This window comes from Ochotona princeps, chromosome 9, assembly GCF_030435755.1.
Source record: "Ochotona princeps isolate mOchPri1 chromosome 9, mOchPri1.hap1, whole genome shotgun sequence".
In the NCBI taxonomy this organism is placed as follows: Eukaryota; Metazoa; Chordata; class Mammalia; order Lagomorpha; family Ochotonidae; genus Ochotona; species Ochotona princeps.
In genome coordinates, this window is record NC_080840.1 from 36,693,242 (window position 1) to 36,714,253 (window position 21,012).

A 21,012-nucleotide genomic window follows, 5' to 3' on the forward strand; every position below is an offset into this window, starting at 1 on the left:
AATCAAACCTAAGTACATGGGAATTCAAAGAAGCCTTGCAATTCATTATGTGAATAGGCAGGAGGATTATAAAACACCTTGTAACGGAGGGGTTGGCCTGGAGCTGCACTGGACAACAGAACCAGTTACATCCCCACCTCTGACTCATTTCTAAAAAGCCAGGCCCAGAGTATTCTTCAGTTGCTTGGAAAACCCAAGACTTTGTGTTTTTAATCTGAACACTTCTTCCCTAAAATATTTCCTGTGAATACTGACTCAACGTAAAAAAGACAGAGAATGCCTCCTTCTACCATGTTTAATAATTGTATCCCTTGTAGGCATTTGCCCCTTATTTGTAAACACCATACTTAGCACGCTTTCAGAAACTGAAATTTAGGGGATAAGGATTCACAATATTGTTGACACACATTAACAACTACAGAAATTTTTTAAAATCATTTCCTTTAGGAAGCAAATAGAAAATACCAACGAAATAATACAGCATGCTTTTAAAAACAGTATCTACTAATATGATTTGCATGAATGTAGAATAATCTAAAGCCACGTGTACTTTCATCATATAAACCCCCGGTATCACTCCTGACACAAGGGAATTTTCATAATGTTCTACCATTTTGTAGCTTAGCAAACAGCATGCAAATATGTGTCACCCTTAGGAGATGTATGGCATTTCGCCTTGTAGACTCTGAACTTCATTTTGTCAGAAGCAAACCAAAAGCAGAACATGAAGTCAGGAGAGACCCACTGGAGAGTTGAATGAGATTTACATCAAATTCTCCAAATAGAGTGCCACAGGTCTGAATGGTCTATGCATGAGTCTATCAAAGTGGAGGTAGGAACCAGAGGAGCGAATATGTTTCAATTTTTTTCCTAATATTCATTCAAGCTGCACACACACAAAAAAACCCACTTTTTCTTCTTTTATCTTTTTACAGTCTCTCAAATATATACACCAAGATTCTTACACCTCAGATTTCATCTTCTCTAGAGAAAAATCAAACCATTACGCTGACCCTATGAAACTCCTGACAACTGCCTTAATTCTGAAGCCGTTGTTTTGAAGGCAGCTTTTTCAAGACTTTCACCAGTCTTTCTGCAGGAGGCTAGCTCCCACAATGGCCAACCTAGGGAGGTGGGGGAGAAACTTTAAAAAAACTGATGCCTGGGAAGTCACACAAAATGCCAGGATTCTAACGGCTGAAACAAAGCTGCACGGCCTTTGCAGGTGTTTTCATAGTTGTTCTGGTGGTCAAATGAGTGTCTGTGCTGGTACACGACAACCAGTTGCGACAGAGTACGGGCCATCCTGGGCAGCTTTGCCATTGCGCAGGGAAAATCCCCACCCCGGGATGGACACACCATTGGGAAGCTGAGCGGGACGCACAACGATGTAGTATTTCAGATACCATCGGTCTCCATAACCTCAGCAGCAGGCACACAAATAAATTACTTTTGTTTTTAATATCATTGCACTGTAAGTTTACAGAATTAAAACCTAAATAGTGCTTGTGTTTAACAAACAGCTCCCAAACTTCACGAAAATTCGAAGCGGGGCTCTCGCGAGCCCCAACACTGACTCCAATACGCTACTGCAGGCTGTTCCTTGGGAACATTAAACACACATTCAGTAACTAAACTCCCCGAGTTTGAAAGGGTGCAGACCTCTTCCTTATCCGGCTTTGGAAACAAACCACAGGTGAGACCCGTGGAGAGAATTTACAGCAAGAACCACACTGCTGTGCCTGACATTTCTATCATGCATTCCACTTTTCCCAATAGTGTTTTCACAGCACCAGGGGACAGTCTCATCCTGCGTGGCAATTTAAATCTGTAGGCAACAATATTTTAATTCCTAGGCTTTGTCCTCAGAGCTGACTGCCAAGAGAACAAAAGAGGAAAGGTGGCCTGGTAGCTACGCCAGGAGGCCCGGAGGTCAGCTGGCCGCCCCTACCGTGCCCGGTTCCATCCTGGACACGGCTCCTCACCATGCAAGCAGCAGGTGTACGGCAGCTCCCGCTCCCTGGCTCGCTGTGGAAAGACCTCGAGTTTTTTTCTTTGTTTGCTTGTTTGTTTGTAATTGGATAAAAAGGACTGGACGAGATATGTTGAGTCCTTCAAACAACTAAATTCTTTATATTGTTAGATTCATAACATTCAAACGGATCTCCTCAGAGAAACAAGCTTAGCAACGTTTTTCTCCAGAGCCAATCTACCCATTTCCGCGGACGCTGCTGAGGAGTATACCCAGATTTTTCCAGCTAAAACCTCAGCAGTAGTCGTGGCCGAGTGGTTAAGGCGATGGACTAGAAATCCATTGGGGTCTCCCCGCGCAGGTTCGAATCCTGCCGACTACGGCGTGTAAAAATACTTTTGCCCTACACTTTTCCTTTAGAGCCTTATCCTCCCAACTCCCGCAATTATTTAACAAATTTATTACAGGTTAGAATGCAACGTGGGTCGAAATCGGAGCATTTGTTAAAAAAAAAAAAAAAGGAAGAAGAAGCAAGAGTGTGCTTGTGTTTACAACTCGGGTCCGGAAGGGGGAGATGAGAGGAAAACAACCAGATTACTTTGAAAGAAGACAAAAGCAAAGCGAAGCTGGGTCACACAGGGTCGGGGAGCTCTGAACCCTGCCTTGCGCACAGCCCCGTGTAACCCGGGCCCTCGCCGCGTCCTTTTACCAGAGCCGGTCAGCGCCCACCGACGAGTCCTCTCCGGCTTCTCAGGCCGCCATGAACGATGCGCGCCTGCGCGGAGAGGGCGGCGGCGCAGGCGCACGTGCGCCGGGGCCTCGCGTTGCTCTGGAAACCATCGTCCTCCTCCGCCAGATCCCAGGGAAGACGTGATGATTCAAGATGGCGAAAGACCTGGACGAACTCCTGGATGAAGTCGAATCCAAATTTTGCAGACCTGACCCCCTGAGACTGGGCATGGGCGAGGTGCCCAAAGGCTGCGGCGGGCTCACCCACAGCAGCGACCGGAACCGAGCCGAAGCGAAAGAGAATCTCAGGTTAACTGATGGAAGGGGTGGACTGTTGTGGGAGGGAGGAATGTACCGCTGCAAGTCCCAGAGCCGCCGTCCTCCTCTTTCCCGCACCCGAGAGAATCGGGCCGCGACCTGCTGGTCTTCTCCTCGCTGGGACGCTGACCCTCGGTTCCCCCAGCCCCCAGGACAGCGCCCGCCTCATCTGTCCTCCACCTTTCTGGCCGCTTGTCCCTCAACCCAGGCTCCGCCCCCTGGGGAAGCCCGGGAGAGCTGGCTGCCCAGCCTCGGAGTGCCCCCAGCCCTCACCCATCTCCATCCCCGCTTGGGCACCTGCCGCACCTAGTCCAGGGAGTGTTGATGGGGTGGGGAGGGCCGGAGAGGGGGAGCGGCTCCCGCTGGTGAGGGCCCGAGGTGGTCTCCGACCTGCTGCTGCCTGGGTTCTCCTCCACCTGCGTGGGGCCCTGACCCCACTGACCAGGGCAATCCTTGTTATAGAGAGAGAAAACTATTCTATTCTATGCAGAGATCAGATGCTGGCAGAAGGGTTTGTTATTGTGAGCCTCACCTGTTAGCCCAGCTACCCCATGGCTCTCCTGGATCGAGGACCCAGCAAATTTCAGGCATCTGTATGGAAACTTGGGGACATTTCTGAGGAACTACTTTTCTAATTTGCCCCCCTGTTTCTTCTTAGCAGCAATTAAATAACTGAGTCCCTCCCTTTACCTTTTCTTTTCCCCTTCCACTCTAAAACAAAATCCCAAAGTGTTAGCATCACCCTAAGTGATGTGTGCTAAAGTGAGAAAATCTGCAGCGACTCTTGGGAAAATCTTTTGGAAGTGGCCTTTTATCTAGACTATTTTGGAGACAGTTGTAAAAACTACACAGGGGAAGCTTCGGATCAGTCCCAGGCGCGTCCTTCTCATCCTCATTACGCCTTGGGCTACAATAGTGGTTTAATTTCATTTGAGGGGTTTTGTGTGTGTGTGTGTGTGTGTGTGTGTGTGGTTTCCTGGAAGTATATGACTCAACTCCACTGTTGTCCAGTTCATTGGACTTCCCTCCAATTACATTTGTTTACAAAAATTCACTGTCAGTGGCATGGTACGTTAGCCCTTGGCCTGTCAAGCCGGCATCTCAAATGGGCAAATAATTAGAACTCTGGCTACTACACTTCCAATCCACTTCTCTACTAACATCCTGGGAGTGCAGTGGAGAATGGGCCAAGTCCTTGGGGCCACCCATCCAGGTGAGAGACCTGGAGGAAGTTCCTGACTCCCAGCTTAGGACAGGCCCAGGTCTGGCCTTTACAAGGGGAGTGAACTAGTGCATGGAAAATTCTCTGTCTCTCATCTCTGTAATTCTACCTTTCAAATAAAAATAAAGTATGCTTTTTAAATTTTTTAATTTGCCTCTGAGAGATAAAAACATTGAAAGGATTCCAAAGGAGTTCAGATACACAACTTCCAAAAACTAAATCCTTAATCAACAGTTTTAAAAACAGAGACCCAATTAAAATTGCTACGTTGAAGTCACAGACGCTTATTTGGCTGAATGTTTATGTAAATAAGACATTTATTAACATATATGATTGTCTGAATGCTGGAATTCCTTATGTAACCACCCAACAGCCCTGTTCCACAACAATGTTTCTCTCTCTCTCTTTCTCTCTCTCTCTCTCTCTCAAATTTATTTGAAAGGCAAAGTTAGAGAAGGAGAAGGGCAGAGAGAGATCATCCCTCCACCAGTTTATATTCCCCAGATGGCTGCTATGGCCAGGGCTGAGCCAATCCTATAGCATAAGCCAGGAAATGCATTTTGGTTCTCCCACATGAGTCCTGGGACCCTAGTACTTGGTTCATCTTCTCCTGCTTTTCCAGGCACATTAGCAGGAGCATCTGGGATTCAAACAGTTGCTCATATGTGATGTCAGTGTTGTAGGTAGCAGCTTAACTCACTGCCCCACAACACTGGCCCCTGGAATCCTTTTGATTTTTCTTCCTTCCTTGTGTTAGGAATATATCATAGAGCTTTCCAGAGCCCATTTTAGGAGAACCAGCATGCAAAGGAACAGGGTTTCTTCAAGTAGATTGTGCAAAAGGGAAAAGACTGCTTTTGTGGGCCCTCTCCAAGCATGATTTATTGCATGCCTACTTTTGCAGCACTAAAAATTATCCATGTGGTTTCTAGTACTCCATCCTGCCTTAGTACATTAGATTTTTTACTGCTACATCTATGAAAACCATCAAGAACCAATACTGTTGGTTCATGTATGCTAAAACTTCACCTGACAGTGTAGTTATCAATTACAGAAGACTCGGCAACAAAATGATAGCAAATAGAGACCCTACCTGGTACATAATGTCATGCATTAAAATTTTGCCAGATCCAAAATTGACATTTCAAAGCTAGGAAAAGATTTATGTTGTAAATTTACTAATAGGTGATGATCTTGTGATTGTATAATAGTATAAACATACTGCTGAAAATGCTTCTTAAAATGATAGCTCTGCAAGTACCACACTGACTGGCTATGCTACTTCTGGGTACCAGGAGAACTGCTAATTCAGGCAGTCGACAAACACCTACATTTTTGTTTGTTGGAGTTTTCAAAATGATAGAGAAATATGTGATTCATTTTTATTAAAAGGCTGGTAGGGGTTCAGTGAGACTGCTATAGGAATAAAGTGTTTCAGGATGATATAGAGGGGAATATTTAAAGTAGTGTCATAATCTCAGACAATAGCTATAATAGTAATATTAAAAACAATAACCAACATTTATTGAGTACTTTCTGTTTGGTAAGTCTTTATATGTATAATTTCTTTTTTAAAACTAATTTATTTTTACTTTAAAGTTAGAGTTACAATGAGAGGGAAGACAGAAACGGAGCTCCTCCATCCACTGATTGACTCCCCAAAATGGCTGCAACAGCCAGAGTTGAGCTGGTCCAAAGCCAGGACCCAGATGCATCTTCTGGGTCTGCCATGTGGTCCAAGTGACACCCATTCAAGAGGTCCAAGTCCTTGAGCCATCTTCCTCTGCTTTCCCAGGCTATTAGCAAGGAACTGGATCAGAAATGGAACAGCTGGGACTTGAACAGCTGGGTGGGATGCTGATGCCACACAGAGGATTAGCATGCTCTGGCACCACACCAGCTGCTATGTGTGTAATTTCTTGAGCTCGATCCCTACAAGGTGAATACCATTATCGCCATTTCAATAACCAAAGCAAGGCTTAGAAAACTATTTACCCCAAGTCATATTTCCAGGTTTACCAAAAGGCAGTAGATCAAAATTTAAACTTTATATGTATTTGTGTATATACATTCTTTTTAAAGATTTATTTAGTTTAGTTTAAAAGAGTTACCAAGAGGCAGAGACAGAGAGAGATCTTCCATCTGCCGATTCATCCCCCAAATGCCCACAACAGCTAGAGCTGGGTCAGATCAAAGCCAGGAGCCAGGAGCCAGGAGCTTCTTTCTGGCCTCCCATATGGGTACAGGGTCCCAAAGACTTGGGCCATCCTGTGCTGCTTTCCCAGGTCATAAATAGGGAACTGCATTGGGCAGTGTTGCAGCTAGGACATAAACCAGTGCCCATGTAGTATTCTGGCACAAACAGACAGAGGATTAGTCTGTTACACTACCATGCTGGCCTGTGTATACATTTTTATATTTGATTGTGGGTTTCAAATGTTTAGATTATGTTTTGAATATACCTTTTATTTTCAGCAAAACTGTATATAAAGATTAGAATTTAAGCAGAGTTAGGAGCAAACATCTTAAAGCTCAAGATGATTACTTCATCGAAAGGCCAAAAAGAAGTATTTTACTGTGCTTTAAAACTCTTGAGTTCTCAGGGATAGGCAGTGTGGCACAGTAAGTTAGCCATCACTTGGGACTTCTGCATCCCATTCAGAGTGTATGCTCTGAGTCCTAATTGCTCCACTTCCCGTCTAGCGTCCTGTTCTTATGTGTCCTGGGAGCAAATGATGCTCTTGAGTCCATACCACTGGTGGGGGAGACCTGGATGAAGCCCCTGGCTTCCAGCTTCATTTGACCCAGTCCCATCTTACAAGCATTTGTTTTAGAGGGTCTCTCTCTCTTTCTCTTTCTTTCTGCCTTTCAAATACATAAAGAAAGATTTTTTTCAAAAAAAAAAAAACTTTTAAAAAAACTTTGTGTATTTGAAAGGTAGAGAGATTCTCTAAAATAAATGCTTATAATTATGAAGTTCTCAATGAAGTATTAGCATTCTTTTTTTTTTTTCATTACCATAGTAAAACATAAGCAGGTGTAGGTCTCATGAAATTGTGTGGCTTAATTACAGACCAGAAAGGCATAACAGACAGATAGTTACTGCCTGCATAATGGCATCCCACATGGGCACCCGTTCAAGTTTCAGCTGCTCCACTTCCAATCCAGCTCCCTGCTATTGCACCTGTCAGAAGCGGTGGAAAGTGGCCCAAGTGCTTGGACCCCTTCCCCCATGTGGGAGATACTGGAAAAAGCTACTGGCTCCTGGCTTCTGTCTGGCCCAGCCCTGGTCATGGCAGGCATCTGGGGAAGTAAGCCAGTACACAGACGCTGTTTCTCCCTCTCCCTTCCTGCTTTTCCTTCTCCCTGTCCTTCTGCCTCTCCCTCCTCCCACCTTTCTCTCTAACGCTGCCTTTCAAATAAAGAATTTTTTTTTAATAAAAAGTATGTGCAGTTAAGTTCTTAAAACACAAGGAAAGAATTTTCCAATGACAACTTGGTAACCTAGTATCATTTAAAGAAACTCTTATGTAATATTTTCAACTACTTCCAAAAGTTTAAAAAGGATTGGAATTGAGGAAGTCTTTTGAATATAACAGTTTGGGTGGCAGTGACCTGTGAGAAAAGCTTCACTAGATTTGAAGGATTTAGAAGCCACAGATAAAATATTATACCAGGAAGCAGTTGTAATAGGCATCTATATACCATTTTTTTTTACTTTATTTCTTTTTACTTTATTTAAAAGGTAGAGAAACAGAGACAGAGAGAGTCAAAGAGAGAAATGCCTTCCATCTACTGGTTTACCACCCCAGAGCCTGCAGTATCCAGAGATGGAATAGGCCAAAGCCAGTAGTCCAGTTCTCCCACCTGGGTGGCAGGGACTCACATATTGAGTCATCACCTGCTACTCTCTAGAGTGTTTGTTAGCAAGAAACTGGATTGCAAGTGGAGAAGCTGGGACTCAAACCAGTCCAAAGCAGCAACTTCAACTACTGCATCAAACACCAACCTCTAGACACTGTTTTCACAGATAAAATATCTTCAGGTAACTAAAGGAGGTAGCTCTCGACCCATGATGATTTTGCTGTGCAAGAGGCATTTTGGCAATGTCTAACATGTTTCACTGTCACAACTGGGAAAGAGTATACTGCTGACATTTAGTAGGGAGAAGCCAGGGATGCTGCAAAATGTCCCACAGTGCACAACAGCTTCCCCCAACACACAGCCATTTCAAAGTTATGTAGCCCAAAATGTCCAAAGGTACAAGGCTAAGAAACCTCAGCCTGGGCCACCAGCTGCTGCCAAATCTCATCTACTTGTGAATGGAGATTTAGTCTACTGAATAGTCTACTCTCAGTAGTGATAATAAAAGGTTTCAGGAGGGTCTTGAAGAAGAATGTCTTGAGCATACTGCTCACTTAGGGAGGAAGCCAGTATGCAATGAAAGCTGTGAAGGATAAAAAGTCAGAGAGGGCAACTGAAGAGCCCAGAGCTTGGTGCCATCACCCATAAAATGCTGGCAGCAGTATGCATTTTCTGACATCAGAGTAAACAATACGAAAATCCATATTCCTGATATCAATAATTCCCAGAGTAAATCTGTTTCTAAAATTAGAGTTTGACTAAAATTCTTGCCCTGTAAAACAACTATGTCCCCTACACAGGGGGACATGACAGCCAGCTCATCTAGGCCAGCAGAGGACATGGACTGCCTTGTCAGAAGATGGAATGCAAACAGGCTGGACAACTCTCCTGGCCAAGCTTTGCAGCAAGTGTCTGGATCTGTGGACATACCAAGCCAAAAGACCTTGAAAAACTGTCTCATCCCTAGTTCAAAGCAAACTGTGTCTCAGAACTATCAGAACCACTCAAGGAACACCCTCAGAACATTCTTCCTCACATCAGGGTCTCTAAGGTGTCATCAGTATCTTTCCACCATCCGTGGGTGCTGATATAATCTAACAGAAAGGATTGTTCCATCATCAGACACAGGAGGAAAAAAAAAAGCTGAACTATTTGTCCCACCCACCTTCCTCCATATCTTGACTTTCCCCACCCTAATCGGAGGACCACATGGGCATGCATCCCTCTGAACTATATAAACAATACTAAAAATGAAATATAAAGAGTTAATCTCATAGTCACTGTGAGGTGTGGGGACTCCCTAGATACAATTCCAAGCCATTTCTCCCACTCCTTGTGTGATCTTGGACAGATTTCTAAATGTCTCAGCTTTTTTTTTTTTTTTTTTGCATTTATAAAATTGGGATAACAAAGATATTCCCTGTGTAAAAGCAGTAACTGCCACCTGGTATGTATTCAGAAAATGTTAGCTGTTAAGCAAGAATTCCAAACAGTAATGTGGTGTTAGTAATGGCTCTGCTTACAGAAGATAAATAGCTATTTGAGATATTCTGTCACACAGCACTTTTTTTTTTTATTGTTGGGCATTTGATTACATAGCCTTTGGCTCCTATAATGAAGAGATATGGTTATATTTTATGTTGTCTAAATAGTTACTTGATGTAATTTAGGAAAGTTCATACCCAGTTTTCTTTTGAATATAAATACATGGCTGTAATTGTCATCCTAAGTATGTAATAGTTAAGTACCTAATAAACCATAAGAGGTCATCAAAAAGTTCATGGGAACTGTATATTGTACACAAATTTTTAGATTTCACACCAATATAAATTTATATTTTAATTCCAGTTTCTATAAACATTTTGTAGTGCTTTCATGGATGTGTATCACAGCAAACAGGCCATGTCTATGGCAAGAAAATAATTAACATCACATGTGTTTTCTTTACAGATCAACAGAAACATGTAAAAAAGAAGATGATCTTGACAGTCTTATTAAGGAAATATTTGAAGAGCCCAACTTTGACAAAAAACCGTTTGTAAGTCAAGTGTTAGAGATGTGCAATCACTGTTTCATTATTTCAAGAGATGTTTAAAATAGTCTTAAAAGAATATGCAGTAGCTGTCCATAGTCCTTTGAATTATAAGAAACGCAGTAAGTGACCAAATCATCCCATGTAAAGAATTCAGAAATAATAAATATTAGAACTTCTCAACATGTTTCTGTCTTGATTTCTCAGCAAAAACAAGGAAATGCATAAGTGCATTTTCTGACATCAGAGTAAACAATATGAAAACCCATATTCCTGATATCAATAATTCCCAGAGGAAGTCTGTTTCTAAAATTAGAGTTTGACTAAAATTAGTGTAAAAGTCAACTCACAAATCACGCTGGTTGCTTGTATTTGTACTAAGAACACTTTTCTAAAAGATCAGAAGCATTGAGCGTGGCATATCAGATACAAACACATTGTCCCATTAAGCAATGACTAGCTTGTTAATGCTTTGATGTTTTTTAAACATTTTAAAACATCTAAATATTTACATCTCCCTTAACTTAATAAAAACTTCATAAAATAATACAGCAGTCACCAAACAATTTGATGTGTTACCACAATTACTTCTCTGAGCTTTTTTTTTAAGATTTGTTTATTTATTTACTTGAAAGGCAGAATTACAGAGAGAAGGAGAGACAGAGAAAGAAAGAGATATTCATCCTCTGATTCACCCCTGAAATGGCCATAGCAGCCAGAGTTGAGCCAATCCAAAGCCAGTAGTCAGAAGTTTCATCCAGGTCTCCATACAGGTGTATCAGCCCAAGGACCTGAACCATCCTCTCTACTTTCCCAGGCCACAAGCAGAAAGCTTACTTGGAAGTGGAGCAGCTGGGACTTGAACTGGTACCCATATGGGATACTAGCACTACAGGCTTAGCCTGCTATTCCATGGCACCAGCCCCTCTTAAATACTTTGTGATAAATTAAATTTATACTTAGTATTTTGCTTTTTTTTTTTTCTTAAAGATGTGTTTATTTATTTGAAAGGCAGAATGACACACACAGAAACAGAGAAATAGTCCTTCAGTCTCAAATGCCCCAACAGTAAGTGCTGGGCCAGGCTGAATCCAGGAGCCAGGAACTCTATCCAGGTCTCCCATCTGGGTGCTGGGAACCTAAGTACTTGGGCCATTATTGGTGACTGCCAGGAGCACTAACAGGAAGCTGGATTGGAAGAAGAGGCAGGACTAATTCCAGACATTCCAATATGGGATATGGCTTAACCCACCATGCCATAATACTTGCCCCTGTGTATTTCTTTGAAAACTAACAAACACATTCCACAATCACCAAACTGGTATGAATTAAAGTATTTAAATTTTCACATGCCGCTGGTGAAGCCAGGAGCCCGGAGCTTTTCTAGATCTCCCATGTGCTTGTAGGGGCCCAAATGTTTGGGCCATCTTCCACTGCTTTCTCAGGCTTACTTACAGCGAATTGCATTGGAAGTGGAACAAATCGGAGTTGAATTGGTACCCATATGGAATGCCAGTACGGCAGTCAGCAGCTTTACTTACAAAACCAGCCCTTATAGTTAAAATTGCATATTGTTGTATATATGAGTATGTTTAGTTGTATATATTTAGCTTTTTAGTGATTTCATTGTATCCCGTTTTCAGCTTTGGGGGGAAAGAGCAGGACTGTGTAAAATATGTGTTGGGTGAGAAGCAACAGTTCATGGACAGTCCATGCCCACGTTTGTCGATAGAAGCCGTATCATACCCTGACAGTAACCACTATTCCATCCCATCCTTCAGCTCACCCATTAGACTGCATTTCTGACTTGCCAGACCTACACAGGAAGACCAGGAACCAATAACAGATATCACAGTAGGCCCCCTTAGAGTCATGAGCCTGGATGGTGCAGAAAACATAAGCCCCAAAACAAAAAGAAACTCACATTATTATTTTTCAGGCATGCACCAGAAACTTTTCCAGGTCTGTTTAACATCAAGTAAAGGAGTTAAGAAGAAGTAAAATGACATATTTTTGCCTCCCTTAAATTTCTTCTCCGACTAGGCAAAACGAAGACATGTCTTGCTATGTCTCACTTCCTCCCCTTGGCGGTGGTCTTAGGATGTGGTTGGGTTATGTTATTTGGTACTAAATTCTGGTTAACACCTAATAAATGCTCATTAATGATGATGATATTATGTAACTGTATAGGAACTACTGTATGGTTATGATTAGCTACCATTCCATAAAATCAGAATTAATATTTCTGAAGTTAGACAGGAGTTAGATTCGTTTATTTTTTGCTCAGATGAATACTGTTCCCAGCCTTTTAAAAAAGTGAGTCTGAGTGGTTTTTTTCCTTCCTCAATTGAATTTTTCCAGAATGAAGCTTTAAATAGCAGGTCTTTCATAATAAGTCACTGAACTCTGGTATTAACTGCAGAATTATAAAGTGACTCTAAATCATAACATGCTAATAATGGCAGTATATCAATTTCCAAGACTAAATGTTAGCAGAGTAACTGACAAATTCCTGCAGTTCTGCTTCCTTTTTGCCTTTAAAAGGCTTGATACTGATACCACTAAAACTAATTAATTTTGAAACATTCTTATTGTAAAATAAAGAATGTTAGCTTTCATGTTACCATTCTCTAAGTTGCCTTTTACTATTTTGTTTTAACAGAAAGTCAAACCTACATCTTCAGGGAAAACATCCATCAGAGCGTCCATCCAAGGTCTAGGGAAAAGGTAAACTATACATAGCAGTGAACAGATACTGCAAGCCAACTCTAGTAAATGTTGTTATCATTCAAACAACTGTGACATTTAACTACCTTGACCTTCAGAAGAGAAACCAATAGTAATGTCTTCTTGTGGTCTGTGACCCCTTAGCATAAAGGAAACTAAGCTGGAGATTATTACTATTATAAATAATTTTCTGCCATTTTGAAAAAATGTGTGAACAGTTACTCAGAATTAATGTTCTGCTATGTTCTTGAGTATTTACTTTGTCCCTTACATAGTTGGCGAGCGCATTTTGCTGTGGTTCATTTTAATTCCTTGAGTGTTCCTGAATGTGTGGGTTATAGGGAAAAAAGCAGTTTCTCTTGCTTTTCTTGATCCTGGAATAAATACTTCTGTGAAAGAGTTAGCTTAATAGGGAAAATAAACAATTCAGTTACAAGAACCTAGAGTCAGTGAAGTCATGTTTCTTATTTGTTGATATTTCGTTTTCCTCCATCTGTTGAATGCATTTAGTTGCAGTCCGGTATACCTTGGTGGAAGCAGCGTTCCTTTCGGAATTGGAACAAACACTTCACAGAGGTACAGTGTTAAAAATTGACTTTCTTACTAGGATTTTACAAATCGATGCCCTTTTGTTAAAATACAGTTCATATCAGCTTACATCAAATTTTTTATACTGAGGGGCCAGTGCAGTTGCTCAATTGGCTAATCTTCTACCTGCAAGCACCAGCATTCCATATGGGTATCGGTTCATGTCTCAGCCACTCCTCTTCCAATCCAGCTCCCTACATACGGCCTGCAAAGATGGTGAAGGATGGCCTAAGTCCTTGAGACCCTGCACCTACAAGGGAGACCCAGAAGAAACTCCTGCCTTCTGGTCAACCCAGTTCCAGCCACTGCATCCATTTGGGGAGTGAACCAGTGGAAGGAAGATCTTTCTCTCCTTCTCCCTGTAAATCTGTCTCTCTAGTATGTTTTATATATGTTTGTGATTAACCAATCTAGTCACATTTGGTTGACATGTGGATATGTATTCTTCATATATACCCATTTAAAAAATGGTATGTATTTGAAAGGTCCAATTAAAGAGAGGGAGTGCCAGAAGTGAAGAGAGAGACAGAGAGAGAGGGATCTTCCATCTGCTTATTCACTCTGAAAATGGCTAGAACCACCAGGGGCCCAAGCACTTGAGGCCCTCCTCTGCTACTCTCCTAGGCATATTAGCTGGGAACTGGATCAGAAGTGAGTCGCCGAGACCTGAACTAGTATACCTATGTGACGCTGGCACTGCATGCAGCAACTCAACTCACCAAGCCACAGCACCATCCCCTAAAAATACCCCTTTTTAAGCCCTAACTTGAATGCCTGATCACTCCTGTCATGGTTTCGTATCCACAGGACACCAGGAGACTGAATTTTCCTCCAGACGATGGGAGCCAGTGGCAAAAGCAGATGAGGCAGTGTGTCCATACTGCTACTTGATACTGTAGCCACACTGGCTTGATCAGTTAGCAGGAGACACTGAGTCCACTAGTCCAAGTTCTCCAGGACAAAGGCTTGATCTGACCCATTTACATGTTTTAAAAGCAGAAACCCACTGTTCTTTGTCTCTTCCTTGCCTGTCCTACACCCACTTCTCATTCGGCATTTCTTTGCAAGTAGTCCTATAATCATGATGCCACCTGCCCCAAACCTATATAGCTCCTACCACATTCCACACCCCCCCTTTCATAATATGGGGAGACAGATTGATCTTAAGCGAATGTTTATACATTGCTGCTATTTTGGAAAAGTAATAGCATTTTTGGCAAAGGCCTGCCTACCTAATTACTTTGTTTCTATTTTCTTTTTGTCTTGTTATTTTCCAAACACCTTTTTAATTTTGTTATTTTTTTATAAACAAGTTATATGATTGCATCTTGATTGTATTTCTGGAGGAATAACTGTTATATTAAGTAATGGAAGTGAGATCTAGGAAGATGCTGTTGGAAGGGCATGGCAGTGCTCACTTAGATCCAAGGAATCTAAGGAGGGAAGGACTGTGTGTGCAGGGAGGCCTCGTACAGGCAGCAGACAGGCTCAGAAGAATCGACTGGGGGTGGGGAAGAGGGTGCTTCCAGCTGCAAGCACCAGAAATGCATCATAGCATACTGGACACTGTTGTCATTTTATATGAGAGGAGACTATAATCTTGCTGCTGTCGATCCTATTACCTGTGCCTACTCAGTTGGACTCCTCTCAATCTTACCTAGTCCTTGTCGCTTCTGATCCAAGTCACCCTTGGAATACAATAAGAATTTCCCACTCATCATCCACTTCCATCTTCTCTGGGCTCACCCCCATACATCATTCACGATAATACTCCTGTTTGAGTGCTTCCCCATGCTGAGAAGGAGAAGCACAAATTCCATTTGTCTCATAGTAATTCAAAATTCACTGTTTGCCTTACAAAACTGTTGTTCTTTTATTTATTTATTTATTTATTTATTTATTCGAAAAGGAGAGTGACAGAGAAGGAGGGACAGAGAGAGAGAAAGAGGGATGTTGTATCTACTGATTTATTCCCTAAATGGCCGCATGGGCTAGCACTGGGTCAAACTGAAGCCAGGAGCCAGAAGCTTCGTCCTGGTCTCCAATGTGGGTACAGGGGCTCAAGCAGTTGGGCCATCTTCAGCTGATTCTCCAGGTACATTAGCAGAGAGAACAGCTAGGACTCGAACTGGTGCCCATATGGATAGCCAGCACTGCACGCAGCAGCCTTACCCATACGCCACAGCACCAGCCGCCAAATTGTTGTTCTTGGTCTTCCTGTTTTATCTGTAGTTCCTTCACCTCCAATTAGAGCTGACTCAGGTACTCTACTTCATCTGACCCTTTGCTGGCATTCTTGACTTTCACCTGTATTTTTCTGCCTCTGAGGATTTTTTGTTTCTATCTAGAATGTCACTCCTTCCAATGCATACCCCCTGCTATCTTCTTCACTCACATATTATGGATTTGGTTTCTCATTATGTTTGAACTTTCATCTTTTCCACATGCATCAAATTCCTCACTATATCCTAAACACCGCCAGTAGAAGAACACCTAGAGAGGCAAGTGGTAGCACCATGGCATGGAAAGGGAAGGCTCTAGTAACAGGTGTCTGAATAAAATCCCTGCCAGGCCAGTCAGGAGCTGTGAAGCTTTGGGAAAGGGATCTGATCTAAAGCCTGAGCTTCTTCACTCATACACACTAGGTAAACTTTGTGGAGACCCGGTGAGGATTAAATGGGATCGTAAATGAAAGCTGTACCTGTAGTACAAAAGGTAGCTAGCTACTGGAGGTGCGCGCTGCAATTTTTTATGCCTTTCTCATCGAGTAATCCTGCTTTCTTGCTGTGTTATATATCAAGGGCAAGAATGCTGTATTTTATTACTACTATTCTTTTTATCTCAGGAAATACAGATCAGTGTTTACATGTAGATACCTTTTCATTTTAAAACTAGTCATTAGGGGAAAAAATGCATTCCAGTTTACTTCCAAAGAGTAAATATTTAATTAAGATTTTCTTGGATATAATTTATTTTTGTATATACTTTGAGTTAGTACACCAAAAAAAGACTCTTGTTCCAGATAGAATTTCAGTTTTAAAAACACAGCCTATATTTGTACCTTGAGAGTCCTATCAAAGTATTGATTCACTAGGATACCAAAATCTAACGAACTCCACTACTTCTAACTTTCCACACCAGAAGGATGGCATGCATATAGTTGTACATGCCCGGGTAAACATTTATACTCAAAAGCCTTTCTCTCCCATCACAGAGCTGGGATGAGGGATAGTCATTAACTGTCATCAGCTGTCCCTTAGTGACACAGAAACTACCCATAGAAAGATGAACAAATATGTTTATGTACATGTAGAATATTTTATATGTGAAAAAACTACTGTATGCATTCTATCCATACCTTTTATTTTTTGAAAGCCCGAGAGAGGGGCCTACATGGTGGCATAGCAGCTAATCCTCTGCCTGCAAGTACCAGCATCCCACATGGGTGCCACTGTTTCATGTGCTGGCTGTTTCACTTACAGTCTAGCTTTCTGGGCCCAGTGAAATGGCTCAATGGCTAAATCCTCACCTCACAGGCGCCGGGATCCCATTTGGGTGCTGGTTCGTGTCTCAGCTGCTCCAGTTCCCATCCAGATCTATGTTTATGGCCTGGGAAAGTAGTAGAGGGTTGCCCAAAGCCTTGGAACCCTACACCTGCATGGGAGACTCAGAGGAAACTCAGCTCCAGCTGTTGCTGCCACTTGGGGAGTAAACCAGCAGATGAAAGATCTTTTTGTCTCTCCTTCTCTCTGTAAATATGATCTGCCTTTCCAATAATTAAAAAAAAAAATCTTTAAAATTGAAAAATCTAGCTCTCTGCTTGTGGCCTGGGAAAACAGAAGATGGCCCTAGGCCTTAGACCACTGTGCTCACATGAGAGGCCTGGAGGATCTTGACTCCCAGCTTCCAATCAGCTCAGCTCTGACCAGTGCAACCATTTGGGTAATGAACCAGTGATGGAAGACTTCTCCCTCTGTCTCTCCTTATGCCTTTACATAAAAATAAGTAATTAACTCTTCAGGGCAAAAAAAAAAAAGAAGAAGAAGAAATGAAGGAAAAGAAAAAGGCAAAGAGACAGCCCAGCTGCTGGTTCATATCCCAAATGCCTCGATAGCCAGAGTGGGCCGGGCCAGGCCAGGAGCCGGGAATTCATTCCATGTCTTGCACGTGGGTGCTGGGGACTCAACCACCTGAATCACCACCTGCTTGTTCCAAAGATGCTTGTTGGCAGGAAGCTGAACTTGGGAATAGAACCCAACCACTCCAACATGGGATGATGTCCCAGGCATGCTTAACTGCTATATCAAACATCTCCTTTTTTTTCTTCTTCTTCTTTTTTCAATATGAGAGACAGAAAGCAGACAACTTTCGTCTGCTGGGTTGTTCCCCAAATATCCACAATGTCCGGAGCTTAGGTTGAAGCTGAAGCCAGAAGCAGGAATGCAGTGCAGGTGTATGACATAGGTGGCAGAAACTTCATTACATGTCACCGCCTTCCAGGATCTTCACTTGCAGAAAGCTGGAGCCAAAGCAACATCAGACCAAGGCAATCCACTGTAAGGCACAAACTTTTTTTTTCTTTCTGGATAAAACTCTTGATGTTTGTTAAGTCAAATGTCGAGGTGGAAGAAACACATGAGCCTAAGTTTCTCATGTGAAAGGAATAAATGACTGTTTTTAATTTTTGAAATTGATACAAAGTTCTCAGTTTGCCTTTAAATATAAGAGTCATCACTAGTAATAAAGCAGAACATAAAGCAAGTAGAATAAATGTCAAATATTTTAAGAACCTTTCAGAGTATTTCAGAATAATAAAATCAATGCTAATGTGCTTCCAACTTATCACAGGTTAAAAGAGAAGCAAACTTATACATAATAATTCAATGAAAGGTATGCATACAATATCCATAATAGCATTAATTCATCATTATGAACATTAATATTAATACATTAAGATTAGGCTGATTGTAATAGCATTGTTACCATTATTAATACATTACTTCCTATTTGCTATAAATTAGTTGAACAGTGTTAAGTACTAGTGGATAATAAAATTTTACTATTAAAAAGAATTAAATGAGCAAATAAAATTTTTAATGATCAATAGCGTACATAAATCGATTATGATATAATTAGCATGCCCTCTTCTATACCAAAAACAATAATGAATAATGCAGAATAAAAAACTGTTAAGATACACAAGGGGGAAAAAATGATAGAAACAGAAACGTCCATGAAACATGAAGACAATATACAAATTTTCAATTGAAAGAGTACAGATCATACTGTTTAATCATGTCTACGAATACTAGACAAAAGTGCTAATTAAAAACCTGTCACATAATACTTGAATCAAAACAGAACTAGGGGAAGAAAAACAGAATTAGGTAAGAAATAACAAAGAAAGCACTGCATTTCAATGTTCTTACGGACCAGTCAGAGCTGTTCATACTCCAAGAAGTGTTTCTTCTAGTTATAAACATTTTCATTAACAAAAAAAAAAGAAAACAATCGTGTTTCTATTAGGTAGGAAGGAAAAACAGCATAAACTAAATCCTAGCAAAATAGGCAGCCTGGGAAGACGGCTAGATGGCAGACGTCAGGAGTTCACCTCCCTAGAAAATGCACCAAGAATCTCTCTCCTGCACCTAATTAGGAACCGTGGACTCTGCAGGCTTACGGCTTACAGCGGAGGGTGTGGACTGTAAATTGCCATTAATTTTGACCAATTTCAGCCCATAGAGAGTGGCTACTGCCTATCCTGTGCCCCTTAGCCCTGTAGCAGACTGCTGTGCTCATGTTATTGGAGCAGTTTGCACACAGGTATACCCAAGGTAGGCAAAAATGTCCCAAGGACACAGCGTCCTAACCACTAGGCTAAAGGCCCACTCTAGTGTCCAGGCTACATAATGTTCATAGCTTGTTCATTTCCCACTTTTTGAATATTCCTTATATGATAGATTATAAAATGTACCAAATTATCTTATTCTATCTCTATTTTCATGAACATTTTGAAGTGTCCTCATATGCATATTATGAATACATGTTGAATATACTCACATGCATATTACTGCAAGCATATTGGCTCACCTGATCCATTGGAGGAAAAAAAAACAAGATGCAGATAAAAGAATGTAAACTCCATTTTATACATGAGGAGATTGAGTAATTTGTGTTAGATGTATTAAACACATTAGCCACTATTAAAATCTTAAGAATTGAGTAAACAAATTGTGACAAATGGATACTTCCCTACCCTCTGTGAGCTTTTAATCTAGGTGAGAACATAGATTCTAAGTAGATGATTCCACAAATAAGCATTTCATTTCCATTTAATATGTGACATGGAGTACAGAATATATAGCATGCTGTCAGTGTAGGTAGTGTGCATTGTAACTAATTATGAAAAGGAAGGGAATCTCTTCCTAAGTGAACAGCATTTAATGAAACCACAATATGAAAGCTGTGAGTGAGGGGCAAGCAGGCAGAGGGGGCCATTAGAGCCAGAGGATGCACCATGTTAGAAGATCCCTGAGATGGGGGGAAGCGAGCGAATTTGGAGCAGCAGAGAACAGCCCAGGTGGGCTGAAACTTGGGAAATAGGGGAGACAGTGGCTCAGAATATCTCGTCTATTCAGGGAAGTCACTGGGCTTTTTTTCAGATTTATACTTCTGAAAACAAGTTAGGGGGGCAAGATGGGAAGAGGACAATGGGAGGTTAATCACCAGGCTGTCATTACAGTAGCTGTGGGAGAGAAATGATGATAGCCGCCATCTGAGCAGCAACAATAGGTCGAGTCGAGGTACGTAGTGTACAGAGTTGACGGAACTCAGTGAATGGCTGTGATAGCTAAGAAAGTTGTGAAGACGATTTCCAGGTAGTGTGTCTTTCCCAATGTCACGTCAGTTAATACAAAGCAAGGACTCCCCCTGGTTACTTAATTCCTAATTGCTTATGCTTTCTGGTATAATCAGCTTGCAGAAGGCCTTGTAAAGTAGATAAGAGGGTAGGTAAGTTGCTCTTGCAGCTGCTGTGATTTTCAAACTGCTGAAACCTCAAGCCTCCTTAGGTCCACTTGTGTAGACTTAATGAGATTCTACCAAACCAGAATCTAGATAGAAGTCTATATTGGGCTGTATTTGGGATAAATGTGCCATAAACATCTTTAAAATAGATGATTCCGTTTATTAACTGGACAAAAGAACAAGCCGTTTGTGGCTCTCTCTTTTGTATATTCATTAAACATTTTAGAGGAACCGCCTCGAGAATTTATCTTCCATTGCGATCATTTTATTTTTTAAAAAATCAGTTGATTTGAAAGGCACAATTTTGGGAGGCATTACAAAGAGGGAGAGATGGATTTTCTGTTCCCTGGTTCATTCCACAAATGGCTGCAGTGGCTGAGGCTAGACCAGGTCAAAACTGGGAACTCCATCCTAGTCTCCCATGTGAGTCGCAGAGGCCCAAGTATTTAGAGCATCTTCTTCTGCATTCCCAGCTACATTAGCAAGAAGCTGGATGTTGTAGCCATTTGGCATGCTAGAATCACAGGCAGTGGC

General features: G+C 41.6%; 1 protein-coding gene and 1 non-coding gene across 3 annotated transcripts in view; both read left to right on the top strand.

Annotated features, from left to right (window-relative positions):
- The first annotated feature begins 2,272 nt into the window (after window positions 1-2,272).
- On the top strand, window positions 2,273-2,354 carry TRNAS-AGA (transfer RNA serine (anticodon AGA)). The gene has a single exon. It is a non-coding gene; the product is annotated as a tRNA-Ser (tRNA).
- A 433-nt stretch (window positions 2,355-2,787) lies between these two features.
- The window catches only part of CFAP418 (cilia and flagella associated protein 418), a 28,134-nt gene continuing 9,909 nt past the window's right edge, over window positions 2,788-21,012 (top strand). For both annotated transcript variants that reach the window (XR_009246067.1, XM_004580614.3), the window contains exons 1-4: window positions 2,788-3,010; window positions 10,056-10,143; window positions 12,800-12,864; window positions 13,375-13,440. Coding sequence is in view for 1 of the 2 variants with exons in the window: in XM_004580614.3 (XP_004580671.2) it covers window positions 2,856-3,010; window positions 10,056-10,143; window positions 12,800-12,864; window positions 13,375-13,440 (374 nt within the window). In the remaining variant the exon portion in view is untranslated. The remainder of the gene's footprint in view (window positions 3,011-10,055; window positions 10,144-12,799; window positions 12,865-13,374; window positions 13,441-21,012) is intronic.